The 17,505-nt window shown below is 45.2% G+C and overlaps 2 protein-coding genes across 2 annotated transcripts in view; one reads left to right on the top strand and one right to left on the bottom strand.

Annotated features, from left to right (window-relative positions):
- SPON2 (spondin 2) overlaps window positions 1-6,786 on the top strand; it is a 269,742-nt gene extending 262,956 nt beyond the window's left edge. Inside the window, exon 7 of the transcript XR_013838606.1 lies at window positions 6,676-6,786. The gene's annotated coding sequence lies outside the window, so the exon portion shown is untranslated. The remainder of the gene's footprint in view (window positions 1-6,675) is intronic.
- The window catches only part of FGFRL1 (fibroblast growth factor receptor like 1), a 175,667-nt gene extending 158,424 nt beyond the window's left edge, over window positions 1-17,243 (bottom strand). Inside the window, exon 1 of the mRNA XM_079975295.1 lies at window positions 17,135-17,243. Within this exon, the coding sequence (XP_079831421.1) occupies window positions 17,135-17,195 (61 nt within the window). The 5' untranslated portion in view covers window positions 17,196-17,243. The remainder of the gene's footprint in view (window positions 1-17,134) is intronic.
- Window positions 17,244-17,505: the final 262 nt, after the last annotated feature.

Below are 17,505 nucleotides of genomic sequence, written 5' to 3'. Positions count from 1 at the left end.
TACGACCAAGTTAAGTTGTTCAGGTGTCTAGATGGCACCTGATATCTCTGCCATCTGGAGGTGCATGCCTGGGAGCCCTTGGGTATTGCCTGTTTTCAACAGTAACATCACATTCTGGAGAATTCTATCTGTGATGTTTTATCCGCACAATCAGAACACATTTCAGGAACCAAAAAGTTGTCTTGAAAAATACAGCTTTTCAGCTGTCTGGCCCCCAGATGGCAACTAGACATTCCGTTCTGGCAATGGTAACCCTGGCTTAAAGAGCGGTTTGGCGCCTAGCTTATATATCTGAGTTTCTAACTTCTTGGAGACAATTATATACAGTGGAACCTCTTGTTACATACCGTCCTCCTTGTGAACGCTTCAGGTTATGAGCTCCGCTAACCTGGAAGTAGATGCTCCTGGTTGCAAACTTTGCCCCGGGATGTGAGCGGAAGTCGTGTGCCAGTGGCGCAGCAGGAGGCGCCATTAGCGAAAGTGCACCTCATGTTAAGAATGGTTTCCAGTTACGAATGGACCTCTGGAACGAATTAAGTTCATAGCCAGATGGTACCACTGTATTGGAACGCATTAGGCATAGCCATGTACCATAAGACACTTTTCTGCTTCTGAGCATTGTTCTGAAACATTGTCTCCCTTGGCCTTTCCTCCGCTGCTCCCACCACACATGGAGCAATCTCCTACACAATCTTTGAATATTTGCCATGCTCAGTTTAGGGACTGGTGGGCTTCCCATGGACCAGGAAGCACAGAATAGAGTGCTGGAAAATGGCAGCATGGGAAGTTGTGAGAAGTTGCAATGCTCCCAAAATTCCCTGAACTGTGCTGCAACCTGCCGCTTCAAAGAACTAAACAACTCTTCATAAGTCCCTAGAATCATCTGATTATGGGAGCTTCCAAAACACTGAGTCACCTGACGTGTGTGTTTCCAGGTGATTGACAGGTCCTGTCCACCTGCCAAATTCATTGTGTTCTGTCAGCCACCATTGCCTAGCATTGTCCGTGGCAAATTCATTGTCGCTTCTCCCGTTCTCCCGATCCCACTCTGCAATTTAGCAGCCATTGCTTGCACTTTACAATTCGTCTAGAAATCTTGACAAAGCTTTGCCTAACTTGGCACGGTCTGTGCTCAAGCCACCCTCTCTCCCCACCTACCGTCCCTCCCCAAAACCAACTTCCAGCAAGAACAATGGCTTCCAGTTTAGTGTCAACAACAGTTGGGGTTTTTACAGCTCATGCTACATGTACCTCGCAAAAGGGCAGTAGCTACTTTTAAAACCATAATCAGGGTATTGTTCTCTCTAAATGGACCCAGACTCCGCAAACATGCGTCTCAGCACAGTGCCAGAGAAGGGTGTGTGTGTCTTGTTTTTAAAACAGTAAATTATGTTAATTCATTTCCTCTGGCCAAACAGCAGTAATAAACTTGGGGGAGGGAGAACAGGAAAAGTAAACACGAGTCGATTACAAGGAGGAGGAGGGGTGATAACATGACCAAACGCCTCTTTAGAAAAGGACGTTATTTCATGGTGCAGAATTATTCCTTGTAGTCTACCATTGCTTCAACTAAATGCATAAAAGTAACTTTCCCCGCTTATTTTTCAGCTTGATAGACAGTTGGTAAATTCACAAGATCCAGGAAATCAGCCGGTATTATCTACAAGCTGCCCTCTTCATCCCAGCAGCTATCTCCCGCATGCTTTTTGAGTCTCAAGAGCTACCGCAGCCAACATGTGGACTTGGAGCCAGTTTGTTGCTTTCTATCAGCAAAATCATTTCCTTAGTGTGCTTAGTGTAGTGGACTCCCAACAGCTTGATCAGCACAGTTTGGGGAAAGGGCAGGCACACAGTCATGGGAATTAGCTTGCCCAGCCCCCCACTCTCTAATACATATACAGCATGGTTAAAAATTCTTGGAAGACTGCACTGGAAGAATTTAGTGGCTTTAGACGGATAAAGAAAAAATAAGCCTCAGATTCCACTTACTGAGGCCTTATTCTTCAAAGCAACAAAAAGTTCCCCTGGCTTTATCTAGGGTGAGAAGACAGCAGTAGCTGGTGTTCCATACTGGTCACCCCCTACAAATGAATTAAATTATCCCATACTGTTACAAAAATATGCAGGCCAGGGTTTGCCAAACTTACCGTATTTTTCGCTCTATAGGACGCACTTTTTCCCCTCCAAAAATTGAAGGGAAATGTGTGTGCGTCCTATGGAGCGAATGCAGGCTCCTTGGCTTCAGCGATAGCAACGCAAAGCCTCCGAAGCGCAGAGGGAGAGCTCCCTCCCCACTCCGGAAGCTTCGCATTGCTTTCGCTGAAGCCTGGAGAGCGAGAGGCGTAGGTGCGCACCGACCCCTCTCGCTCTCCAGGCTTCAGGGATAGCCGCCTGAAGGCCTTCGGAGGGCAGCGCAAGTTCCTGCTGCGTTCTGGGGGCTTCAGGTTCCTTTCGCTGAACCCGAAGCCTGAGGAGCGCAGCGGGAACCTGCACTGGGAAGGCTTCAAGGATAGCCGCACGCAGCCCCTCAGGCAGGGAGAGACTGCACGTGGCTATGGCTTCTTAGCCGCGCGCAACCCCTCCGGCAGGGAGAGGTTGTGCGGGGCTAAAGAGGAAGCCAAAACAGCGAGCGGGATCCATCCGGCAGGGGGAGGTTGCGTGCAGCCTGTACGCTGCTCTTTGGGGCTGGGGGGGGAAATAAGATTTTTTTTCTTGATTTCCCCCTCTAAAAACTAGGTGCGCCCTATGGTCTGGTGCGTCTTATGGAGCAAAAAAATACGGTAATTCTTGTGGGAGTAACACTGCCACCCCTATTTTTCCTCTTAACAGAGTATTCACACGCCTTCTTGCCCTGTTTGACAATGACTCAACAGGGTTCAGTTCTCTTCAATGGCAAACTATGTTTCAAATCCAATTCACACAGAGGTAGCATCCAATACAGACAGTGCAGATGCTACTCAAATTTCTGAGTTATTGTTTCTTTCCTCCTGGAATACGCTTTTCAAGCAGTGCCTTCCATGCACGTTTGCTGTGATGAAACATGGGACAAATCCCCAGCGCACTGTGCAAGAAGCAGAGCTGTGCACTTGTGGTTGTATTAAAACTGGCTGTAATTACACAATGTGGATAAACCCAAAGCCAAGTACAATAGTAGTGTTGGAAAGTACCCAAAGGGTCACCTAGTCACACCCCATGCAATTCTACCGTAAGATATTGTTATGAACATTGACTCAGAAAAATTAACCTTGGAAAACCAGTGATTGTCCACAAATGTTTACTTGGCATTAGGTAAAGGTAAAGGGACCCCTGACCGCTTGGTCAAGTCACAGACGACTCTGGGGTTGTGGTGTTCATCTCACTTTACTGCCCGAGGGAGCTGGCGTTTGTCCGCAGACAGTTTTCTCCAGGTCATGTGGCCAGCAGGACTAAGCCACTTCTGGCAAAACCAGAGCAACGCACGGAAACGTGGTTTACCTTCCCGCCGGAGTGGTACATATTTATCTACTTGCACTTTGACGTGCTTTTGAACTGCTAGGTTGGCAGGAACTGGGACTGAGCAACGGGAGCTCACCCCGTTGCGGGGATTCGAACCGCCAACCTTCTGATCGGCATTACATACGTTATAAATCGGTTGCCAAAATAGTGTACTCAGAGCCAACCCTACCTTTAGGAATGGTGGGCCTCTGGTTTCAGATAGCAGGTGGTGCAGCAGAATGAACGTGTGCCCCCCCCAAGCCCCAGCAAATGAATGCATGCAGACCCCACCAGCTACTGCCATGCCACTTAGCCTCTAACCAATGCTCCATGGTCAAGCAAACTCCCAGCTGGGCTCAATAACACTGCCCCTCCCCCGTCACCTGAGCTTCTACCAAGCTGCTTCAGTCCCCACTTCTGCCAGGTCACCTTCTTGCTCTTTTTGACCTGCATTAGCATCAGCAGTTTCACTTCAAATAAAAGAGAAAGCTATCAATGGCAGCTACCTGGTTGGACACTCAATAGCCCCTTGGTATATACCTACGGAACACGGGTGGCACTGTGGGTTAAACCACAGAACCTAGGACTTGCCGATCAGAAGGTCGGCGGTTCGAATCCTCGCGACGGGGTGAGCTCCCGTTGTTCGGTCCCTGCTCCTGCCAACCTAGCAGTTCAAAAGCACGACAAAGTGCAAGTAGATAAATAGGTACCACTCCAGCGGGAAGGTAAACGGCATTTCCATGCGCTACTCTGGTTCACCAGAAGCAGCTTAGTCATGCTGGCCACATGACCCGGAAGCTGTATGCCGGCTCCCTCAGCCAATAAAGCGAGATAAGCGCTGCAACCCCCGAGTCGGTCACGACGGGACCTACTGGTCAGGGGTCCCTTTACCTTTATATACCTACACCAGTCAAGAGCTAGAGCACTAGAGTGGGCAGCACCCACTCGCATGCAGAGACACCTTATAGAGGCCACCCACAAGTCTTGCCTGGCCAGATCTCCCAATCTGGGGTGGCTTCTCTGGGGTGGTGCAACATCTAGGGTAAGTGGTGACTGACAGTGAGGAGGGAAGTGCTTTCTGCCTCAGGCAGAAAAATGGCTTGGGCTTGCCCTGTGTGCGTTCTCATCCATCAGAGTAAGAAACCTGACCAACTATTCAACTGAGTGAATAGTAGAAGGATCTGGAGCACAAAAACTCCATTTTTTGTGATTTTCAGCAAAACTAAAAAAAAAAAAAAAAAAGCTAAACAACATTTGTGTCCTGATTTTAACTTTTTGAAATATGTCAACCCTAGTTTTTCTGCCAATCTGGACTGGAAATAAAAGCAGGAACTGTTACCCATTTGTTGTTAATTGCAAAATGTACATATAAGTGTAGGTCCATGTTTAGCACTGAAATCAATGTGACTGGTCTTGGACCAGTCATTTTAAAATTGCAATCTGAGGAAACCTCCTTTAAAGTTTCTTATGGAGACCTCAATGAAAGCTAGGAAGTTTGAAAACCACTATTAAAAATTAACTCCTCAGACCAAATAACAGCAACTTCTGAGTGTGAGCTTAGGATCCAGAAATGGCATGTCTGACTGCATCCTTTGGTGGTAAGGACTGCATGAATGGCAAATGTCTAACACAGGAAGAACCGGAGTAAAACACTCTCAGATGAGACATCTGATTAAATTCTCCTAAGCCAATTTCACACATTGAGCGGGGGAGGGACAAACGTTTTTCTGTGTCTTACTAAGCAGGAAACCCCAATCCCATTAATCCTTGATGAAATTAGTCTGGACAATGCAGCACTTCCGATTGACTCAACAACTTCTATTGACATGCATAGCCAGCCAACAAGTGGAGCTTCGTGCAGGTCTATATTGTTAGTACCACAGGGCCTGGTCTATGTCTCTGTAACCAAGTAACAGAGAGCTAAGGACGAAACCATATTTGGCGGTTGCTTTTCAGCAGAGTTCAGAAGGAAAGTGTTGCAGAAAGTCGCAGCTCCTAAACCAACCTTCCCATGTGCATCGAACAATGACTTAAAATATTTATTTGGAAAGGAATGTACACTAAATATTATTGCGTAATCTGAGCTGCAAGTTGCTCGTGGTCTGAAAAGATCTCTCTGTTTCCATGTTGCCAAGGGTCCCAACTTTCCAGGCTTACATTAATATGCCTTTGACACCTTCCTAATATTAGTTTTCCAATTCAGCTTCAGTTGCAGTGGGAAAGAAAATGTGTTTATTATTATTTAACAGGTGGTCCAAATAAATGAGCTACAAGGGCACGTGATTCACCAGGCAGCGGAGTAACAGCATCATTCATTCATTCATTCATTCAATTTATGTACCTCCCTATACCAGGAGGTCTCAGGCCAGTTCACAGAATAAGGGGTGGCGCTGTGGGTTAAACCACAGAGCCTAGGACTTGCTGATCAGAAGGTTGGCGGTTCAAATCCCCGCGACGGGGTGAGCTCCCGTTTCTCGGTCCCTGCTCCTGCCAACCTAGCAGTTCGAAAGCACGTCAAAGTGCAAGTAGATAAATAGGTACCGTTCCAGCGGGAAGGTAAACGGCGTTTCCGTGTGCTGCTCTGGTTTGCCAGAAGCGGCTTAGTCATGCTGGCCACATGACCCGGAAGTTGTACGCCGGCTCCCTCGGCCAATAAAGCGAGATGAGCGCCGCAACCCCAGAGTTGGTCACGACTGGACCTAATGGTCAGGAGTCCCTTTACCTTTACTTTATACCAGGAGGTCACAGGCCGGTTCACAGAATAAAATCAAAATATAAAACCACAAAATGCACAATTGAAACAAAAACAACAACCCAAAAAACTCCAAGTCATTTAAAAACGGCATCGGATATCAATCAATCAAAGGCCTGGTTAAAAAGGAACATTTTTGCCTGGCACCTAAAGGTGTTTAATGAAGGCACCAGGCGAACTTCCCTGGGGAGAGCATCCCACAGATGCAGAGAAGGCCTGTTCTCATGTTGCCACCCTCTGGGCCTCTCGAAGAAGAGGCACACTAAGAAGGGCCTCAAAAGATGATCTCTGGGTCTGGGTAGGTTCATATGGAAAGTTTAGTGCCAGAGGATAGGTTTTACAGTGAAAAAGGCCCAAGGTTCAATTTCAGTCAAGGAATCTATGGTAGAAGGGCTGGGAATAATTTCTGAGGCCTTGGGAGAGCAGCGAACAGGAAGGTAAAAAGATAGGAGTCTAGATGAATTCATCTAGAAGAGGAGGTTAAGGGGTGATATGATAGCCATGTTCAAATATATAAAAGGATGTCACATAGAGGAGGGAGAAAGGTTGTTTTCTGCTGCTCCAGAGAAGCGGACACGGAGCAATGGCTCCAAACTACAAGAAAGAAGATTCCACCTAAACATTAGGAAGAACCTCCTGTCAGTAAGAGCTGTTCAACAGTGGAATTTGCTGCCAAGGAGTGTGGTGGAGTCTCCTTCTTTGGAGGTCTTTAAGCAGAGGCTTGACAACCATATGTCAGGAGTGCTCTGATGGTGTTTCCTGCTTGGCAGGGGGTTGGACTCGATGGCCCTTGTGGTCTCTTCCAACTCTATGATTCTATGATCTGTTGTAAGGCTTGCACTTGCTGTGCGTGAGATGAAGGAGGTCAGCCGTGTTCTCTGCTGGGGTCAGCTGTATGAAGGAGTTTCCCACGGGGGCCTTGGCCACACAGCCAATCCAGCCATGTCTCTACCTGCCTCACGTCTGACATCACATATGTGGGGCAAGTAGGTACGGTTTGAGGGAAATGGCCTCGCAGACCCAATTGGTGGGCCTAATCTGGACCGCAGGCTAGAGATGTCCCCACCCCTGCTGCAACACATCATACCTAGTCATTGATCTGATTGATTTTCCCTCCCGACCCCACAGAAACCTTAATCTGGTACTGCTCCTATGGATCACCCCCATCTCTCATTCTTCATAATTTGGCCTTAATGCATCAACATTTCACAGGGCCAAGGACAGAAGTTTCTATCTTAGATTCAGATAGGTGCAAGGAACCATCACAACCTGATTTGTCAGCTACCGCATTTTTCACTCTATAAGACGCACCAGACCACAAGACGCACCTAGTTTTTGGAGGAGGAAAACAAGAAAAAAAAAATTCTGAATCCCAGAAGCCAGAACAGCAAGAGGGATCGTTGCGCAGCGAAAGCAGCAATCCCTCTTGCTGTTCTGGCTTCTGGGATAGCTGCGCAGCCTGCATTCGCTCCATAAGATGCACACACATTTCCCCTCACTTTTTAAGAGGGAAAAAGTGAGTCTTATAGAGCAAAAAATATGGTACTTTTCAGAACAATTAAACTGCACTCTACATGAATGGATGTGTAATGGAAGGAATGTTATCCAAGCAACACAACATACTACTTTTCCGAAATTTCCATAGGGGCCTTTTCACTGCTTACACAAAATACCATTAAACTAGGCAAGTACAATTTGACAACCCATTTTGAAACTGCCCTGATAGGCATGGGGGACAGCTACGGCATCCCCCCACCAAAAGTTAAAAACAACCACTGCCCAAATTTTTCTTCTTTCTGGAATTATCAGCTCTCCAGTTCTTCATGTACAAATACGGACAGTTCCAAAAATACCCATTAAAAAAGCGACAGAACCTGAGAGGCATCTAGCTTGTGACACATCTTCCATTACTCCTTCCACAGTCACTTGACAGGATACCTAAGATTGTGTAAATCTTTCATGAAATAAATTTAACAGGCATGAAAAGAAATCACTTTGTTTCCTGCCAAGAGTGAAACTTTTCTTCAGCAATTATGGGAGGGGAGGGGGGCTGGAGACTCAAAAAGGACAAAAATCAAGACAAATCTAAGTTTTCTCCAAGAGGTCTCTGTTCCCAATTTACATTTTTCTTCCTTTACTGACGTTCAAAATTAAGTTTGAGCACTTAATATAAGAAGTAGCCTAGAGTTATTGGCTGGATTTCTTCCTGAAAATTGGATGGGTTCTGATGAAATAAAACTTAGGTTATTCAGAGCACTGCTGGATACCATGTTTCTACAAAAACACAATGGGGAGACTGTATAATCAGGGCAACTAACCAAAATGCAAGGCAGCGATGTTTATCTGACTTGTGAACGGAGGGGGGGAATCGGAGAGGGGCTTGGATTTTGAGGGTAGGCAGTTTGCATTAACTCATAAAATGCAAGCTTTGAACCAGTATAGTAACACAGAAACTGCACTCGCTTTAGAAAGCAGCAACAATTTGCATGGTTCAGCTACAAAGATCCCTGCAAAAGACTCAGGTCTGGATTTCCAAGGTTCTCTTGGGGCTGTGTCCTAGCCCCTGTTTCCCACCCTTATGCTTTTGTCCCTGTCCAGTTAATGACTAATTCTAAGGCCTTTTGATGTGTTCACCTATTTTCAAAATTGTGAAGTCTGAAAGTGGCGAAGCTGGGGTTTGGAAATAAAGGCACCCTCATCGGAGAGCCAGGGGTGACTGCAGCTTTCGGTTGAGTGAACATTCAGTGGAAAATGCTGGTTGGTTGCCATGTAATGTATAAAACAGCTCTTAGGCTTGCAATACCACATCACAAAGTGACACTAAAAAACGGGGGGGGGGGGGTTGTTACTTTGTCTCAACTGCAGGCAAATTTACTAGGCCAGATGTTTAGAACAGACCAACTTACTTGCAACAGATGCAATGGGCCAGAGAAAAGTTGGTGAGGATTGTGGGCAGGGAACAAAGACTGTGTAATTTCCAGAATATGGAAGAAGAGTTACTATATCTTCATAAAACACTCACTCTATAACCAAGAGGCTAATACTATACTAGCAGTGATCTATGAAAGAGTCTTCACAGCCCCACAAGAGATAAATAAATGCCTGTGACCTGAAGGGGTCAACAAATACACTACCAGATTAGAACTGATGTGGATAATCACTTTTGTTAACTCTTCCAACAGAGCTCATAGTAGCATATAAAGGTAAAGGTAAAGGTACCCCTGCCCGTACGGGCCAGTCTTGACAGACTCTGGGGTTGTGCGCCCATCTCACTTAAGAGGCCAGGGGCCAGTGCTGTCCGGAGACACTTCCGGGTCACGTGGCCAGCGTGACATCGCTGCTCTGGCGTGCCAGAGCCGCACACGGAAACGCCGTTTACCTTCCCGCTGGTAAGCGGTCCCTATTTATCTACTTGCACCCGGAGGTGCTTTCGAACTGCTAGGTTGGCAGGCGCTGGGACCGAGCAGCGGGAGCGCACCCCACCGCAGGGATTCGAACCGCCGACCTTTCGATCGGCAAGTCCTAGGCGCTGAGGCTGTAACCCACAGCGCCATATAGGTCATCCCATTTTACCCTCACGACAAACCTGTCAGGTAGATTAGATGAAGAGACAGGGCCAAGGTCACCTGCAAGCTCCATTGCTGAGCAGGTATCAAAACCTAGGTTCTGTACTCCTCTTGTTCCTTGCACAAAAGGATTTTATTTTACCACCAGGGAACAGAGATATTTTGGTCTTGCTCCACCATCGTCCTTCATCTTCCTTGCTCAAGGGCTGTCACAGTTTTATTTCTCCCAACATGTTTTTAAGTCAATGTGATATACCGTATTTTTTGCTCTATAGGATGCACCAGACCACAAGACGCACCTAGTTTTTGGAGGAGGAAAACAAGAAAAAAAATATTCTGAATCTCAGAATGAGTCTTATAGAGCAAAAAATACGGTATTCAACTAAACCATCTCATCACTGCAAGTATTTCCCCTTGTGCCCTTTTCCTCCCACCACTTCTCTACGCTCTCCCCAAATCTTCTCCAAAGAGTTGGGGAAATCCCTAGACCAGATTTAGGGGGTACAAAAGGGGAGGAGAATGTTCCACTGAGGAAGCAGGAAATATTGCACTGATAGAACACTCACCTTGCCCCATGTTGGGATTACACCCATTACTTTGTCTTCAGGGGCAAAGTTTTATTTTGTTTGTTTGTTTGTTTGTTTAAACAATTTGTATACCACTTACTCATGGTTATCTCTAAGCAGTGTACACAACCCAATACAATAAGACCAAAATCATGAAATAAAGCTATAAAATCAGAGTTCAGTTAAAAAGCTTGCTGGAATCACAACAGTGAACGCTGGTAGTTCAACAGAGAAGGGGGCCTGTCACTTCAGCTAGAAGGGACTTCCACAAAATTGGGCCCACTCAACGCACGACACCTTGCGGATCTGAGCCACAGGGAACCACTAACAGTGGCTCCCGCAAAGACCTCGGCGGCTGGGTTGGAATATACGCTGTGTCAGAGGTATCCAGTTGTAAATTAATACAAGAACCCTGAACCTGGTCAGGTAGCATATGGACAGACAATGCAAGCTTTTGAACCCAGGACTTATGTGCTGGCTATGGTCTGTCCCCATCAACAGTCGAGCCACAATGTTCTGCACCAGCTGAAGCCTTCTGATCAGGCCAAAGGGTAGCTCCACACAGACTGCACTGCAATAATCAACTCTTAAGGCTACTAATGAATCACTGTCTGCTATACTGTGGCAGAGCAATTCTCTTGCTGTTTCTGCACTGGTGCCCTCCCTCCTTCCCAGGACTAAAAGCAACAGTGAACTTTGCCTGACGAACCATCTATTTTCTTTTAGTTACACTTCAAAAGGATTTTACTTGCCATGCCAAAAATCGTGAATCGCTGCAATACAGATTAAGAATGAAGGTCTTAATTCCAGTGACCCCTCTCACATAAGCACAGGCCACAATTGCAGTTTTTCACTGCAGAAGTCCAACATTTTCACCTTTTGACTACATTTAAACGATAAGATTCCTCATGAAAGGAAATAGGTCAGAAGCTTTGAATTAATCCCCAAACATGGCAGGAAAAGTACAGTGGTAGCTCGGGTTACAAACACCTCGGGTTATAAACGCTTTGGGTTATAGACTCTACTAACCCAGAAGTAGTACCTCGGGTTAAGAACTTTACCTCAGGATGAGAACAGAAATCGTGCGGCGGCAGTGGGGGGGCCCATTAGCTAAAGTGGTACCTCAGGTTAAGAACAGTTTCAGGTTAAGAATGGACCTCTGGAACAAGTTAAGTTCGTAACCCGAGGTACCACTGTAATAGGAAAACCCAATCCAGGTCAAAAATAGGCCTTCAAAATTTACCATGATCCCCTGGAACATGAAAGAACTAAACTATTTGGGTATATTGGGTGGTATCCAATGTAGCACTCATTTGAAATCTCTCAGTGGTATATTTGTTAAAATGGATTTTAATAATTGTGTGAAATTAACCATTAAGTGACCTGGAAGAACTTAGCTTCTCATTCCCTAACCACTGGACATGCTGGCTTGGTCCAAGAATATTTGGAGTGCACCACATTGGCTCTTCCTGCTATAGACCATGAGAGGAACAAGAGACTGCCCTGTATTTTCACATTGCAGGGAAAAACCAAGAAATCCTGACTAAAGAGCAATCTACACAAAGAACTATTCCAGCTGAAACTAAACACATGCTCCTTGATGTAAAAGTGAAACAGAAGGCAAACATTTTGACATGAAATAAAACAATCATTTTTTTTCATATAACCAAAGGAAAAGAGTTTCCACTAAGCACTGCAACACTGGGATTAATTTGAAAGAGACCATTTGAAGGGGAAGAAACCATGATTTTACAAGTCAATGCAGACCAGGTTGGGTGCTACAAATTTATGGAGAAGGAGAAAGCTGCATTGATAACTCTCAAACTCAATAAGTAAAAGGCGGCATTCAGAGTATTCCCCCAACCCAAGGCAAACTAAAAGGTCTTTGTGTGACTATCATGGAGTTTACATACAATGTAAAAAACCCTAAACCAGTCAAATATCAAATTCACTCGATTCATTTTTCTGCGAGTACCATAGACAAAGCTGATTTAGGTAGCAATAATATACATGGGTGGTGCTGTGGTCTAAACCACAGAGCCTAGAGCTTGCTGATCAGAAGGCTGGCGGTTCGAATCCCCACAACAGGGTGAGCTCCCATTGCTCAGTCCCTGCTCCTGCCAACCTAGCAGTTCGAAAGCACGTCAAAGTGCAAGTAGATAAATAGGTACCACTCCGGCGGGAAGGTAAACGGCTTTTCCATGTGCTGCTCTGGTTTGCCAAAAGCGGCTTAGTCATGCTGGCCACGTGACTCAGAAGCTGTACACCGGCTCCCTTGGCAAATAAAGCAAGATGAGCACCGCAACCCCAGAATCGTCTGCAACCAGACCCAGCGATCAGGGGTCCCTTTGTCTTTTTAAGATACACACTTACCTAGGACTAAGTCTCAAAGTCAATAGGGTGTGCACCTGAGAAGGCAACCTAAACTGTACTGCCCAAACACACACACAAATATGTTACAGTGATTGTTAATACACACGAAATATTTGTTAATCTTATTTGCTGCCATAATGTTCTGTCTAGTCAAGTTATATTGGATCAATTTCAACCTGTTACCTCTGAGGATGTGGACAGGCTGCATGGACAAGTAAAACCAAACCACCTGTCTTCTTAACACTTGCCCATGCTGGCTCAGATAGTGGAGCCGGATAGTGCTGGGCAATGGGCTTCATGGGTTGGTGAATACTTCCCTCTTGGAGGGAGCCTTCCCAGAACCCCTTAAAGAGGTGGTTATCAAGCTGCTTCTTTAAAAAAGCTATTTGGACCCCACCACTATGGCCACTTATCACCCAGTCTCAAATACTCCATTCCTGGGCAAGATGATTGAGTGGGTGGTTGTGGAACAACTCCAGGCCCACCTGGAGGATGCAGGTTATTTGGACCCCTTCCAATCGGGTTTCAGGCCCGATCATGGGACTGAAACCACCTCATTCGCTCACTTGTGGGGTACCTGAGGGCTCTGTCCACCCATATGCAGGTGATGCCCAGCTCTACCTCTTGTTTAAATTGGGCCCAGTGAAAGTGGCAAATGTCCTGTGTGTCTGAAGGCGATTGGAGGATGGATGGCAGTTAACGGATTGAGGTTGAATCCCAACAAGACAGAAGTACTGTTTTGGGGGGGGGGGACAGGTGGCAAGCAGGTGTGAGGGACTCCCTGGTCCTGAATGGGGTAACTGTGCCGCTAAAGGACAAGGTGGCCTTGGGGTCATTTTGGACTCACAGCTGTCCATACAGAAGGAGTTTAATTCTGTGTCCAGAGTGGCTGTTTAGCAGCTCCATCTGGTACGCCACCTGAGACCTTACCTGCCTGCACACTGTCTCGCCAGTGTGCTCTGGTTATCTCCCACTTGGACTACTGCAATGCACTCTATGTTGGGTTACCTTTGAAGGTGACTCAAAAACTACAACTAATCCAGAATGTAGCTGCCAGGCTGGTGACTGGGACTAGTTCTGAGTGCCATACACAAAGACAGATGCCCGGTTTAATCTAAGCACATGCACATGTGATCACCTGACCATGGAAACTCCACAGGATTGTTATCCCAGAATGACTCCTTGTGATGTCAGCCCTCTGGGACATTTGAAGGCTCAGAGATGAAACAAATTTTTGGAGTCTCTTGAAGCACCTGTTCTATTATACTTCCAAATTTTCCAGCCCAATATAATCTGGTGTATCATCTAGTAGCCCGAAACTGATGCAAAAGCTTGCCCAGGGAATCTCAAATGCTTGTATAACCCTTTCAGATTAGAGGAAAATAATGTACATGATGTGAGAGGTACAGGATCCAGGAATTTTAGAGCACGTCCAAATACACATGGAAAAGAATATCACACTCCCTTCATGCCATCATCTGGCAATACTCTTAATTTTACTTGAATCGACATTTCTGAGTTTAATTCTGTTTCATACAGAGAAATCCCATTTTGTTTTGGAATCTGTATTTTGCAGCTCAGTGTAAATGTTCTGACCCACAAAGTCCAAAAGGACTGTCAGACTGTGCAAATCAAGTGCTGAGAGTCTGGTTCTACATCGTTCTTCTTCCCAAAGCTTCATATCTGAACATTCCAGAATCCTGGATTTATTATTTATACGTTGATGCATCTCTATGCTGAGGCCACAAGGTACGTTACAGAGAACGTTCAAAAACTATAGGGCATTGAATCATAGAATTGTAGAGTTGGAAGGAACCACAAAGGTCATCTGGTCCAACCCACTGCAGTGCAGGATATCTCATTTACTCAGCTGTGTCTCCCCTAATGCAACCATCTCCTCCAAAACAAGCCCGAGAGCTGCCACTCTCCATCCTCATTCTCAAATTGGTTTTACCCCAATCCCTCCTTTCATCTCCATCCTTCCTACCCCTAATAGACAATTCCTGTTTATTAAGCCCACGAATGGGCAGCTACTGCAAATTTGTAGGTGACTCTGTTCTCCAGACACCACTGCAGTGAGTGGGAATGCAGTTTGTCACTCAAACCAACCTATTAATGTATGGTCAAGTTGCATAATAAAGTTTACATTATTTAGTAAGAGCTTCATAATTATGACACATACTAAGACAGTGTGGCCTCTTAATGTCTTACCAATTGGGGAGCAAGAAATCTCATTTTCCTCACGTCTGGAAGTAGAGCAAACATTTTTACCATTCCATTATTAAAATCTGGCAGGGCCACAATCAACCAAATATAAGAGGCAGCTCTACCCTGCAAGCTGCCACTTAGATGTTCCTGTTCTAACCCACTCAGTTATTCCTTCTTAACACAAATTAACCATGTGACTTCACCCCGTGCTGCACCCAAAACCTGAGTAGTTGAAATAGGAAACTCTTCTATAATTGCAGTGAACATCTACCTGGACCTATGGGGGAAGGAACACACCACAGGCACACTTTAGAAACTGTGACGCTTTCTAGCAGAAAATGATTTTCCATTCATTTTGAAATATACTAAAGCTTTTTTTCAGACTGCAACAAAGCAGTGATCTTTAAGCCTGCCACTTTATCACACTGACATACCGTGTTCCATCAACACTGCATCGTGGAGCTGTAATTATAGCTTTTTCTTTTAAAAAAATCACAAACCTATTCTTAGCAATCAAAAGTTCACAAATGTTCATCATTTGTCTCAGGTATCACACTTCCTCTGTAGACAAAGCCCAAAAGAAAAGCCATTATGCTCTTAGTTTAATAAAATATCATTACTCCGGAGACCTGACTGCAAGTGACACATTGCATTTTGAACATTCAGTTAAACAACTGACAAATAGTATTTCAAATCAGTTTCACATTCAAAGTAAACACAACACCCTTATTGCCTGTAAGTCATTATGGATCCTTCCTTGAGTTCTGCATGATATATGAATCCAAATGTATGACATCGTCTCAGTTCATTCCGTACTGTGACTGGACCTTCAGGTCTTTCAAAGTCATATACTATTTTCTTTTCATAAGGCACGCAGCATAAATGGCAGATATATGCTAGGGAATGAGCACAATAGAGGAAACACACATTAATCAAGTGGACACTAATTCTTGGAGCAAGGCTTTGACTCCCTTCCTCCACAAGTCATATCTGGTTCATCTACAGTACAGTGGTACTGTACTGTATTCGTTCCGGAGGTCCGTACTTAACCTGAAACTGTTCTTAACCTGAAGCACCACATTAGCTAATGGGGCCTCCTGCTGCTGCCACCGCCGCCGGAGCACGATTTCTGTTCTCATCCTGAAGCAAAGTTCTTAACCAGAAGCACTATTTCTGGGTTAGCAGAGTCTGTAACCTGAAGCGTATGTAACCTGAGGTACCACTGTACTTCCAAATTCACTGGCAGTGGTTCTCCAAAGTTTGGGCAGTTTCCCCCATCCCTACCTTCGAGATGCTTCGGTTAAGCTATGACTCTTCCCTATTTCCGCAACTCACGGGTGCAGTCCAGAACTATCAACATCTATCACGAGTTCTGGCACCTACCTTGAAATGGTATGAACCAGTGCTTGTACCCATCGTCAAAAGTACACGAAGTAAAATACCTAGTTAAGGTGGCTTTAATTGAACAGTGCTCTCAACAGGGGATTTTATGTGTCAAATGAGAAAAACATTTTTTTGGTTACCCATATTTCTTAGCGTCAGCATGACTGCTCCAACCCTCTGATAAGGAAGAGACAGCTCCCCGAACTGTTCCTCTGTTAAGTTCTATTCTTTATAAGGAATTATACACTCTACTTCCTTGGTTATTGTTTTTCCTCAGCCTCCCTCTGGTAATGCAACCTGTTTAAGGGAATTTGATCACACACTGAAACCCCAGTGCTAAAATATGTGCTAGCTGTTGAGAACTGTCATTTGCCTGTCACTTGGGTGAACTTAATGGATTTGTTTGTTTAGTTTAGCGCTATTGGGAATACATAGAGCCCGGCTGGGAGAGATTACAGAAGGGGAGAGGCTCTCCTGATCCACCGAGGAATGCATTTGTTTTCCTTTTACTCCAGACTGAAAACTGGAAGCCAACTGCGTATTTTCACACCTAAGAAATAACAGCAACTGGAAAGCCCCCCCAGAGCACACCTGCCTGGCAGGAAAGAAGGACCAAGAGAAAGTATAATAGTTCTGTGAGATAGAGTGCCCCATTTGCAAAGAGAAAGCAAGCTTTCTGTGCAACAAGGAACATTATATTATTAGAGGGTCTCTGGAAGGAATTCAAATGCACACAGACAGAATGTATTCCAATGGGGCAAAAATACAGAGCACAAACCATTTGCAGGCAGCCTGAGGCCCTCTCTGCTTACCTCTCACAGAATCAGCAAACACAAGAACGCCCACAAAAAGCAGCACAAACTGAATTTCCATTTCAAAAGCTGGATTGTCTCTAGTTTCCAATTCGTTCTTCTTTCCAACCTGGAAATAGGAGAGCAGGGAAAGTGGGGGGGGGGTGGAGAGAGAGAGAGAGAGAGAGCTGTAAATATCAAATACCGAACTCAAAACTTTATATCAGAATTAAAAAGAACGAAAGTGGTCAGCAATAAAGATCAAAACGCACTGCCGTGGTTTTAGAAGCACACAATCAATTAAACTGTATGTGTGTGTTTTTTTCAAAAATAATTACAATAATAATCAGCGCTGCCCTTAAAAAGATCCCTTGCTATGCTATGTTTTTAAT

Source organism: Podarcis cretensis (genome assembly GCF_951804945.1).
Source record: "Podarcis cretensis genome assembly, chromosome: 5".
Classification (NCBI taxonomy): Eukaryota; Metazoa; Chordata; class Lepidosauria; order Squamata; family Lacertidae; genus Podarcis; species Podarcis cretensis.
This window is presented reverse-complemented; position numbering and strand designations above follow the sequence as displayed.